This window comes from Papio anubis, chromosome 1 (assembly GCF_008728515.1).
Source record: "Papio anubis isolate 15944 chromosome 1, Panubis1.0, whole genome shotgun sequence".
In the NCBI taxonomy this organism is placed as follows: domain Eukaryota; kingdom Metazoa; phylum Chordata; class Mammalia; order Primates; family Cercopithecidae; genus Papio; species Papio anubis.
The window spans coordinates 200,321,695-200,334,327 of record NC_044976.1 but is presented as its reverse complement, the minus strand read 5'-3'; the positions used below and the strand labels follow the sequence as shown (position 1 = coordinate 200,334,327).

At 41.7% G+C, this 12,633-nt stretch overlaps 1 protein-coding gene across 9 annotated transcripts in view; it reads left to right on the top strand.

The window, feature by feature from the left end:
• The window catches only part of TTC13 (tetratricopeptide repeat domain 13), a 75,070-nt gene extending 63,270 nt beyond the window's left edge, over positions 1–11,800 (top strand). For 7 of the 9 annotated variants that reach the window (XM_031659277.1, XM_031659257.1, XM_031659274.1 and 4 more), the window contains 6 exons: positions 979–1,088; positions 4,871–5,006; positions 6,082–6,161; positions 8,939–9,017; positions 9,167–9,246; positions 11,024–11,800. In XM_031659277.1, the coding sequence (XP_031515137.1) occupies positions 979–1,088; positions 4,871–5,006; positions 6,082–6,161; positions 8,939–9,017; positions 9,167–9,246; positions 11,024–11,138 (600 nt within the window). In that variant the 3' untranslated portion in view covers positions 11,139–11,800. The remainder of the gene's footprint in view (positions 1–978; positions 1,089–4,870; positions 5,007–6,081; positions 6,162–8,938; positions 9,018–9,166; positions 9,247–11,023) is intronic. The other 2 variants (XM_031659252.1, XM_031659263.1) reach the window with 1 other exon arrangement.
• Positions 11,801–12,633: the final 833 nt, after the last annotated feature.

The following is a 12,633-nucleotide window of genomic DNA, read 5'->3' as shown; positions in this document are numbered from 1 at the left end:
TCTGTAAGATTGAGACCATACCTAGTGCTATCAGTATGTTGTGAGGATTAGATGAGAATTGGCACATAGTGTGTTAGCGCATTTCTTCTGAAAGTAGTTTTTTTGCATGAAAGATGCTTGCCTGTTCAGTGCCTGCTGTGGCCCTGATGGCCTGTGCCACTCATCCTCTGGCTTCTGGGCTGCTGGTGACACCTGGTGCATCTTTCTGTTTCTAGACAAACTCTCCCCTCATGAAGCAGCAGCCTCTCTTACGTTACTGTTGCTTCTCTTAACTTCCAGTCCATCAATTTTTTTAAAAAGGCAATATTAAGTTAACTGAATTTGGGGGTCATTTTCTGAAACTTGTTTATTGCCATTGCAGGTTTGTCCCAAATGTTTTAAACAGAAAGCTAACATCTGAAACTGTGTTCATACACTTATCACCCCGAAGGCCATTCTTAACTCTGAGTAATTCCTTTAACTTAACCGACTTCTTTGTGGCCCACAGAGTTGGGTGGGTGTGGGTGTGGGTGTGAATGAAGTTCTGCAGTTAGTGGATATAATCCTGGCTACTATTCAGAAAAATCAGACTCTGCTTTGAGCACTAGTATGAGAGTTGCATTTTTGAGTTACAGGATGTTAGGTGCAACTGTTCTGCTGTGATCCAAAGTTGCTGCCTACTAAGATGGGCATGAGAAAACATTCAAAGGGAGCTCTTAGAAGTGAGCAGTGCCCCTTCTTGATGAAAAGAACCTGTGAGCTTTCGGTGCTGAGGTTCTCTGCTGGCCTCTGGTGGGAGCTGTGGGGAGCGTAACCTGGGCTCTGTTGGGGCCTGAGGACAGGCAGAGATGTCCTTGGCCACCAGGACACTATCTCTTGTATCGGATGACCTCCTTGGCTTTTTAAAAACATGTAAGGTAGAGCCAGCGCTACAGAATTGCAGTTGGGGTTTACAGTGAATGAAACACTAGTAATGTGAATTTTCTTTTTCCCTGAAAGCAGTTTAATACTAAAACAAAGGATGGGTTCACCGTGAACACAAAAGTTCCCAGCCTTAAAGACCAAGGGAAGGAATATGATGGATTCACAATCACGATTACAGGAGACAAGTATGTGCGCTTCTTAATGTGGTGTAAGCTAGAGACGAGGCAGGAATGGTGCCTGTGCTTATTGTCGCTGTAGAGTTTTGTCATGTTGAACTTTTGCTCCATCCTGAAATGAAAAGTATCAAGGTCCAGTGAGCAGTTATAACCAGTTATTTTTTAAAATGTGACATCTAAAGTATTATACCAGCAGATACATTTTCTGACTGTCTAAATCTAAGGACTTTCTAGATGCTAAGTATGATGTAGTTTGTGGAAGACATTCTTCTGGGTTTTTGAAGTTCCTTGGGGGGCGCGAGGGAGGCTTTTACTAATAAAATGAAAAAAGATGAGCAGTTGGCAGATTGAAGTCCCTTGTAGATTTAAATATATATATATGTAAGCCTATCTATCTATCTATCTATCTATCTATCTATCTATCTATCTATCGAGAGAGAGAGAGAAACAGCTTTAATAATTAATGAGTAGTATAATCTTATAGAAAATTTAGAATATACAGATAAGCAAAATTAACAAAATAAAAATCAAGTTATTTTCTTTAAAAACTGAGGTTAGACTGTTCCACTATTTACCCTTACCATTACATTATCACAGTCATTTCCCCAGTCATATTCTTAAAAGTATTTTTAGTAATTGCATAATATTCCACTGTATAGATGTAGAATTTCTCTGATCTTTTTGTTATTGACCACTTAGGGTATTTCTCATTGTTTTACTTTATAAATAGCACTGTAGTAAACATTTTTGTTAACTCTAGTTTTATTTACATCTGAAATCCAAGCTTTGTCTGTCAGCCTCCATATTCCTTGAATTGTGGGTAGAATTGCCTTGAGCTGTGCACGTGCACACCCACACACACCCCCCCCCCCCATACACACACCCCATCTTCAGGTGCATAGCCTTGGGAAGTGCCATGCCCTCCCCCTGGTTTCCACCTGCTCAACAGTAAGACTGTGACTCACTTTCTGCAGCCCCTCTGCCTCTTGGGCTCTGACTTTCTCACATACTTTTCCTCTAAGCTACAAGGAGCCACCTCTTCAAGTTTCACATCAAAACTTAAACAGGGTGGGGCGCGGTGACTCACGCCTGTAATCCCAGGACTTTGGGAGTCTGAGGTGGGCAGATCATGAGGTCAGGAGATCAAGACCATCCTGGCTAACACGGTGAAACCCCGTTTCTACTAAAAATACAAAAAAATTAGCTGGGAGTGGTGGCGGGTGCATGTGGTCCCAGCTACTTGGGAGGCTGAGGCAAGAGAATGGCGTGAACCCAGGAGGCGGAGGTTGTAGTGAGCCAAGATTGCGCCACTACACTCCAGCTTGGGCGACAGAGCAAGACTCCGTCTCAAACAAACAAACAAACAAACCAACAAAAAACAACTTAAACAGGTCTTCATGAGTAAACACCAGTTCAGCAATTTCCAGATTTCGGGGCTTTTCTATATCTTTGAAGTCTTGATCTTCACCTCAAGCTTCTTATCAAAGTACGTTCCCAATAAAGATCATTCTCCCCTGATTGCAGGGTGTGCTATTTAATGTAAAAAGTGTTCTCCTCCCTTTTCACACATCCATGATATGCATCCTCAGATCAGATTCCCAAACAGAAATGAAATTACTATATAAGTACAGTTGATCTTTGAATAACTCCAGGGTTAGGCGGATTGACCTTCCCACCCCTAGCAGGCAAAAATTTGCATATAACCTTTGACTACCCCCAAATTTAATAGCCTACTATTGACCAGAAGCCTTACCAAAAACATAAACAGCTGATTAACACATATTTTATATGTTATATGTATTACATTTTGTATTCTTACAGTAAAGTAGGCTAGGGAAAAGAAAATGTTATTAAGAAAGTAGGCTGGGTTCAGTGGCTCCCGCCTGTAATCCTAGCACTTTGGGAGGCCAAGGCAGGCGGATCATGAGGTCAGGAGTTCGAGACCAGCTTGGCCAATATGGTGAAATCCCATCTCTACTAAAAATACAAAAATTAACCAGGCATGGTGGCACGCACCTGTAATTCCAGCCACTCAGGAGGCTGAGGCAGGAGAATCGCTTGCACCTGCAAGGGGAGGTTGCAGTGAGCCAAGATCATGCCACTGCACTCCAGCCTGGTGACAGAGTGAGACTCCGTCTCAAAAAAAGAAAAAAAAGAAAATCATAAGGAAAATAAACTTAACTATGTATTTAGTGGAAGTGGATCCTCATAAAGGTCTTCATCCTCATTATCTTCACGTTGAGTAGGCTGAGGAGGAGTTGGTCTTGCTGTCTCAGGGGTGGCAGAGGCGGAAGAAAATCCTCGTATAAGTGGATCCATGCAGTTTAAACCCATGTTGTTCAAGGGTCAACTGTACATGAAATTTCTCCCCCTGAAATGTGACATCCTTCCTCAATTGCCTGCTTCACTCCACTTATTGCCTCCCTTGCTCTGGGCCTCCTGACCCCTCGAGACGACTCTGCCTGGCATCCCATCTCCTGTCTCCTGCTTCAGCAGCGCTTCACCAATGTTGCTAAAGCAACTGGACGTTCCCCTAGCTGGACTTTCCCCTAGCTCCACAAATCTCTCCCCTCTCCATACGCAGCCATTTCCTGTGGCTACCCAAACCAGCTTCCCTGCCAGGCATTCACAGCCTCTTACAAAGTGGCCTCAGACATTTCCTGCTTGACCTGGACCGTTTCCCTGTTGGAACCTGGCCTGCTAGTCCGACTGGAATGCTTGTTCCCCAGTTCACCTCTGCTTTCTGATGTCTGGGTCTCTCACTCCCATCCCGACCCACATTCAGGCCACTTCTCCCATGAGACCTTTCCTGCTTTTTTCTAGTTGTCCAAATTAGATTCTTTTTTTGAACCTCTGATGAGCTACATTATGACCTGAATCATAGTTTCATAATAATTTGGGGCCCTTGGCCAGAAGTGGTGGCTCATGCCAGCATATTGGGAGGCCAAGATGGGAAGATTGCTTGAGGCCAGGAGTTTGAGACCAGCCTGGGTGACATGGTGAGACTCTGCCTCTGCAATGGATTTTTAAAAATAACTACAGTTGCGTACCAGTAGTCCCAGCTACTCAAGAGGCTGAGGCAGGAAGATCACTTGAGCCCAAGAGTTTGAGGCTACGGTGAGCTATGATCATGCCACCGCTCTCCAGCCTGGATGGTAGAGCAAGATCCCATCTCTAATAATAATAATTTGTGGCCCAGTTTCTTCCTTCCTTCCTCAATCAAGGCAGCAGCTGGGCTTTTCTTTGTAGGCTCCAAGGACTAAATGCAAACTTTGCTAGTGGCGTTATACAAAAAATGCCTGTTGTATCAAACTTATATCCTCCATAGAACCTAAGTGGACCTTAAGCTCCACTTTTTTTTTGTTTTGATAAAAAACAAAAACATGTTGTCGTCCCTGAACTATCTTCCTACACACAGTTCTTGCTTGTGACCTTTAATCCTAATGGGGTAGCTTAGAAAATATTTACTGGTTGTTTATATGCATTCTTTACTGTGTGTAATTGTTTTCCACATATTAGCTTAATTTTGTGTAATAAGTACATGTAGTTAGACTTAACTGTGAGCAAATGAGTTACTGATCACTTAAAGGTGAGGCAACTATCACATTTTGTGAAGAAATAATGCATTCTCATGACACCTGCCTTGCTTGTCTGTAGTTAGAAAGGTAAGGCACATTCTTGTGTATGTTTAGTGCCACATCAGCATGCTCTTTGGTTTTTAAAAAAACTTTCTGTGTTTGGCTGTTTGAACTTATAATGTATGCCTTTGACACTTATTTTTGTATTTTCAGAGTTGGCAATATATTATTTTCTGTGGAAACTCAAACCACGGAAGAAAGGACACAATTATATCATGCTGAAATAGATGCGCTTTATAAAGATTTGACAGCAAAAGGAAAAGTATTGATTCTTTCATCAGAATTTGGGGTAGGTTTCTCTTTGTTTCCATTTTTCTGTTCTTCTCATGATTCTTTTTAAAACTTTTTGAACCTCTGCCCTTTCATTGAGATTGTACATCTTATGCTTGAAATTGGGTTGAATTGACCTAAAAAATATTTCTTATTTCTTATAGGCAAAAATTCTCGTATTTAGTAACTACAGTAATGGGGAGGATAATAAATTAATAATTTAGTACTGTGCTACAACATTATCATAAGTTTGAGCTTTGACAAGATATAAAAAAGTTGGTCCATAATGAAAATGACCTGTTCTTCACCTTTTCCTTCCATTTTCTTCCCTTCATTGTGGTTGTTGCTTATAACCATATATTTATAATGAGCTTTTGAATGTAAACTGGATGATGTATTCTGATGAGTTAATGGCAAGGAAAGTACAATGAAGTTGTGTATACTTTGCACTTAGTGGCCCTTTCCTGGTCTGTGGCTTCCTCCCTTGGTTGTCCGCCTGGACTCGAGGTGGCGTCGTTGCAGGCAGCAGAGTATGGTGGACATTCTATCCCCACCACGCCCCCTCCCTGTGTTCTGCAGTGGACGGATGCCCCTTACCCTTGAAAAGTCACCTTATTTCTCCAACATTTAATCACTGCATCCATATAATTAAACATCTAAGTTTATATACATAATTGAGCATCATCCAAATCTCAGTGCAGAGTAGGGGAAGGGGCTTACACAGATCATTTGGAGTAAGGATGCATGTTGTTTGAGGAAACATATTTGGTGTTAATAAATGCCTTTTAAAATTTTAGTCACAATATATATTTTGACATTTCAAATAACATTAAAGGAGACTGAGATTTTTATGTTTATCAAAGAGTTGCAGTTTAAGAAACAGCTGGGAAAACATTGCTCTAAATTGAACTAAATTGGAAAAAATGATACAAAAGGGTATAGAATATTCAAGAATTTGAAAAGTAGGTTCTTATGGGAGAGGAAGAAAACAATCCTTTTCTTGTTGTAAATTATTCTTGTGTGTCCTGTCACCTAATGAAAAATTAGTTCGTAATCTAGTATTTAAGTTTATGAGCCTGTGTCTTTTTTTCTAGGAGGCTGATGCTGTCTGCAACTTAATATTATCCTTAGTTTATTACTTTTATAATTTAATGCCACTCTCTCGAGGATCCAGGTAAGTAATATCCTGTCATTAAAATTATTTTAAATTGAGAAATGTGTTCTTTTTTGCTTATCCTTCCTGTTATGGATGTAGGTACAGAGTACACAAAGAAATGGTAAGGAACTCCCTATTTTTTTTCCAAAATCTACACGAAAAAATATTTCCTTAGTCTATCACATCATCAAAAGAATTATAGAAGACAGTTCTAACATACTGTGCTTACGTTTAATAGGATAGGGATTCATCCATTCAACACAAGTTCATGGGAAGTTTACTGTGTACCATGCACCGTGCTCAGTGTGTTTTGATTTTTTGTATCTGTCAGCCTCTTACTGAACCTCCTCCTCCTCTCCCTTTTCCATTTTGGGCTGTCAGGCGACCCATAATCCTCATGTTTTATACTTTGGGGCCACCAGTCACTCTGTACCATTTTTATTATTTTTGATAAATTCTTGCTACTTGTATATCAGGAGTTTTTTAGGTATCATTAAAACAAGGGCTATGACTGTAGAGTTTTCATTTCATTCTCCTTTTCCCAGTACTGTGTGCAGTAAATCATGTAAATGGCCTTTTGCCATTGCTGGCACATAGTTGAACTTAAGATGTTTTGGCTAAAAATAATACACTTGAATGTCTTTATCTTTGATTAATGCTTTAGGAAGTAAAACTCCCCTAAACGTGATAGTAAATTTGGTTATAATATTTAAGACTCATTGAAATGAAATAGAAACATAAATGTTATCTTATCAGCATAATATTGCTAGTTGTGTCCACTGAATAAGTGATGTGAGGCTTGTACACATCACTGCCTGTGGGCCCCACGTGCAGCACCGTGCTCAACAGCCAGCATCTGTCCTTTGTCCTTTGTCCTTGCAGCGGTTCTGCTGGCTCCTGTGTGACATTGAAGGAAGTGCAGCTCTGATTGTCCTCAACTCTCCCTCATCCCTACATCTCTTCAGTTCTAAATAGTCTGTTGGTTGTGCTTCCCACACTTCTGTTTCTCTCTTCCCTATACCCGCTGCAGCTAGCTTTGCTCCTGCTCCTCTCTGTGCCCTGCGGCTCTCCAGCACCTTCTGAAAACTATGGGCTCAAGCCGAGCTTGGCAGCACGCACAGTGCACAGTGCCAGCCCTGCCCTGCCCCGGTTTGCCTTGGCTGCAGCACCGCTCTCTTCCACTGCTCTTTCTCCTCCCCTTGGCTCTCCACATGGGCTATCCGCCACATCTCCTTGCCTTCTCTGCCGCTTTCATCTTCAGCCCTGGGGCCCTGGAGGATGCAGGGCACATGTCTTTAGCCTCTGAAGTCTTCCCTGCTGGAGAACCCCATGAATCACCTTGACTCGCTTTTCTTGGTGTCTGCCTGTGGCACTTGTTAGCTTTCTCTGAAGGTGCTCATGCCATCCTTTCCCCCTGCTAGGATGCATTATCTCATGGGTGAGAGCTGTCTTTATCTTGAGCCGATTTGTTTTGGGAAAAGCACAACACTGTGGTTATAATAGCGGGTCCCATGGCCTTTTGCCAGCTCCTTCCACCCAGAACCAGCCAGCTCCCTCTCTCCCCTCACCAAGAGCAGAAGCACAGCACCTTGCAAACGCCTCCTACCCCAGACCTGCACATTCACAGCTCTATACTCATTCTGGAGTGACAGGGCAGCAGACCTTGCCCCACGAGCCTCCGAGCGAGCAGGCAAAGGTATCCCACAATCTCCTGGCCTCTAACAGCCACCTCGGAGCCCTGGCAGTTCACACGCACGCCCAAAGCTCGAAACCATCTATCCGTTAGTACATTGTGAGAATGTATTCTGCATTTCTTCCTTGAAGGCCAGCATTTCTAATGCTTAAAAAGTAAGACTAACATATGTATTTGTATTTATTGTATACATGCATTGCTGGAGTGCAGTGGCACGATCTCAGCTCACTGCAACCTCTGCCTACCAGGTTCAAGCAATTCTCCTGCCTCAGTCTCCCAAGTAGCTGGGACTACAGGCGCTTGCTGCCACTCCTGGATAATTTTTTGTATTTTTGTTAGAGATGTGGTTTTGCCATGTTGGTCAGGCTAGTCTTAAACTCCTGACCTCAAGTGATCCACCTGCCTCGGCCTCCCAAAATGTTGGGATTACAGGCATGAGCCACTATGCCCAGCCTGATGTTTGTGGTTTTTTTTTTTTGTTTTTTTTTTTTTTGAGAAGGAGTCTGGCTCTGTCGCCCGGGCTGGAGTGCAGTGGCCGGATCTCAGCTCACTGCAAGCTCCGCCTCCCGGGTTTACACCATTCTCCTGCCTCAGCCTCCCGAGTAGCTGGGACCACAGGCGCCCGCCACGGCGCCCGGCTAATTTTTTGTATTTTTTAGTAGAGACGGGGTTTCACCGTGTTAGCCAGGATGTTCTTGATCTCCTGACCTCGTGATCCGCCCGTCTCGGCCTCCCAAAGTGCTGGGATTACAGGCTTGAGCCACCGCGCCCGGCCGATGTTTGTGTTTTTAGTAGAGACAGGGTTTCACCATATTGCTCTCAAACTCCTGACCTCAAGTGATCTGCCCGCCTTGGCCTCCCAAAGTGCTGGGATTACAGGTGTGAGCCACCTCGCCTGGCCAGTAAATACATTCTAATAGTAAATAGTAAAGTATTCTTAAATAAATAGACATATTTTCATGTTAAATGAAACATTTAGTGTTTTATTCGAAAGAAATTTTGAATAAATTTTATCTTTCATGATGGGAAGTCCATGGTGAAATTTACCATGGTAAGTATCGACCGTTCAGGATGGATTGACCACTGTTCTTTATTTAAATAGTGTAATCGCTTACTCGGTCATCGTGGGAGCGCTGATGGCAAGTGGAAAAGAAGTAGCAGGAAAAATTCCCAAAGGGAAGGTACGTTGGAGGGGAAGGGAGACATGCTTGGTTGTATGTTAAGTCCCAATTGACAGATTTTTATTTTAAGGTACGCAAGTTGCACCGATCTCCAGCCGAGCCTGTGTCCTCCACATTTAGTAACGTTCCTAAATGTCTTTCTTTTTCAGTTAGTAGACTTTGAAGCTATGACAGCCCCTGGTTCAGAGGCCTTTAGCAAAGTCGCCAAAAGCTGGATGAACTTGAAAAGGTAACTACTTGAGGGGGGTCCACACAAGGGTATCATAACTGGAGGAGGAAAGGGAGTTTCCTGTTACTTTGGAGCTCCGTGAAAACTGGAATTGTTATACTCATTTTTATAAGTTAATATGTAGTAAAATGAATTTGATCCACTTTTTCAAGGTTAAAGTGTTTTGCTGTTGTATAAGATAACCTTTTAAGGGTGAATGTATGGATAAAAATGGACTATGAAGGCCAGGCACGGTAGCTCACACCTGTAATCGCAGCACTTTGGGACACTGAGGTGGGAGGATCATTTGAGGCCAGGAGTTTGAGACCAGCCTGGGCAACATAGTGAAACTGCTCCCCTCTACAAAAAAAATTAAAATTAGCCGGGCATAGTGGTGTGTGCCTGTAGTCCCAACTACCTGGGCAGCTGAAGCAAGAGGATCACTTGAGCCTAGGAGTTTGAGGCTGCAGTGAGCTATGGTTGCACCACTGCACTCCAGCCTGGGTGACAGAGTGACACCTTGACTCTTAAAAAAAAAAAAAAAAAAAAAAAAAAAAGAACCATGAATAAAAAATTTAAAAAGTAGTTGGCGAAAGAAAATTACCAAAATCTTATTTATATGATCAGGTATTCACTTCTTTTGGCCTACTTACTCTTCGGCTCAGTATTCAGGAGTGTTTGAACTTGTAGACAGAGCCCATTTTACATTACGCTGAGTGGTAGCACTTAGCCTACTTAGTGCATTTTATTGCAGCCAGGAATTTTATAGCAGCCAGGAATTATCCCTGACGGTCACTGTGTGTGAGGAGTCTAGCAGACCGTGATCGTTCTTGGCCCTTGTTTCCAGAAGCACTGGAGAGGACTGTGTGAATTTGAAGTGTGTGAAATTAAACTCATAGATGCCTCAGTAGTTAATGAAGAATAAGTAAGCCTCACTGTTCAACCTTCGTTATTCTTGCCCCTTCTCCTGCTTTTTTACATCCCAACCACCCCCAGTTTTGCCTTTCACATCTATTTGACATAGCAACCACTCTATTGCTGGGTAATTTATATTCTGTTTAAAACAGAAAAATTTGTGCCTGTAGTCCGCCATTGCTCAATTTGTAATTTAGCTTTGCAATGAAAGCTTCTAACAGTTACACCTTGTCCTGGTACATTCTTGTTTCAGGTTTATTAGTTTGCACATGTTTTAGTAATACGACCCCCAGGCCAAAGGTCTTGCTTCTGTTTTTACATAATTGTACAATGTGAATCTTTTGAACATTCTTTAAGGAATTGTACAATGTGAATCTTTTGGACATTCTTTAAGGAAGGAATAACAATGCTACCTTACATCCTGCAGTTGACACTTTACAGTGTACCTCGAAATACCTTATCTCATTCAGAGCTCATGGTAACTCTGCGAGTTAAGAACACTGTCCCTGTGACAGATCAGGGAAGTGCAGCCTAGAGAAGTAAAGAAAGCTAATAAGGAGTGAAGCTGGACCTGAAACCTGTGTCTTTTGATTCCAAGCCCAGCATGCACCACAGCTGGACATGTAAATCAAGAGTTTAATTTTCTTTTTCAAAGCTCTGGTTTAACTTCCAAGCAACTTGTCACACGTCGGCTGATACCACAGGCCATTGTGAGAGGAGCCATTCTGTTCACAGCTCCTCCCTGCCTTTCTAACATTGTTTGATATTACAGAATGAATATAATAAATATAATGATAGGAAAAAATATAAGCTCTGCCTTTTTTTTTTTTTTTTGCAAATTTTGTTAATTTTCATACCGCTACTTTGTGTTTTTCTTTTTCAGTATTTCACCTTCTTATAAGACTCTTCCGTCAGTATCAGAAACGTTTCCAACGTTAAGATCGATGATTGAGGTGCTAAACACGGACTCTTCTCCACGTTGTCTTAAGAAACTCTAGTTCTGTTGTATTTATACAAGTAAAGGGCCGGACCTCTTGCTTCTTAAGTTATTTTTTAAAACATGGAATTATAAAGAAATTAGGTCCTCTATTACTTTTGATACCAATTTTTGATAGGAATTGAATACTTGAAATCATTTTCTTTACTTTTCTGAACCATAACGAAAATCATGAAAGAAGCTTTCGGGGGAAAAAGCTACTTGACTTGGAGGGAAAGTGTATTAGCCAGCAACCTGTTGGTTTCCACTTATAAAGTCATATAACTCCTTTCTTACAGTAAAAAAGACCATTTTCCTCAACAACTAAAAAATAATAATGAAGATGAACAAAAACAAAAACAAAACCAAACAAGAGTGTTTGTATTCCTTTAGAGATTTGAATATTTTTCAAACTTTCTTTTTACGCACATTGTGATAGAGCATCTTTTGTTGACTCACGTAACCTCCATGTGTGGGTCCTTCGTTTTATTAGAACCGTGGAAGAAGGTTCCTGGGCCATCAGTATGTGTTGCAGAGCTCACACCCAGGAACACTTATTTTGAACAATACAGACAGTATTTGCCAATGTCCCAAATGCTGAATTATTGAACCATGTTTTTTTTTCCTTTGTTGAAAAAAATAAACCGGGGTGATTTCTATAAATCACCAGTTTTTGGCACTGGATTATGTATGTGTTTGTTTTGTGAACCAGTTTCACTTTCAGGTATGAGAACATTCAGAAAATCTCTCTCGTTTTTTTTCCCAGGCACGGTAAATGACAGTGAGTAAAATGGGTTAATTAAAACTGCTGCTGTTTCCAAATGGCACCATCCATTAGCAAGCCTGCTCTTCTCTCCCTTCTACAGGACGCACCTTCCATCTCTTCGCTTGACCACTTCTCCCTGTACATTGTAATTTCTCTTGGACCACTTCTGTAGTCTCCTGACTCATTTTCCTGCTACTGCTCTGTTTAAACCCCACAGCCTCCCTTTGTCCTAAAATGAAACGCAGTCTCTTGCTGTAGCCTAGCTGACGTGGCTCTGTTTCTCAAATTGAATCTCTTACTCCTCACACTCCCCTTTGTTTGAACCATCAACTCACCTACCCTTTTCCTTCCTTGAGAACCATTCAGTTAACTTGACACTGTCCAATAGAACATTCTGTGATGACGTTCCAGAATGTTCTATGTGCTGCCAGTATGGTAGTCAGTAACCTCATGTGGCTACTGAGCACTTGAAACAGAACTGGTGTGCCTGAGGAGCTGAGTTTCACATTTAGTTTTGATTAATTTAAATTCAAATAGCTGCATGTAGCTAGTGGTTATTATATTGGTCCATGCAGCCTACAGAGTTCGTAGTGAGACTTTAAAGGTTTTTGCACAGAGATGATCTAGAATGGTGGTCTCCCAGGGTAATTTAATATCATTTTGAATTTGTGGTTATAGACTTGCCTGAGTAGCTAAGCTCTTACTATGATCCGTTTTTATTCACAAGAGTTCTGATACCAGATGTGTGGAG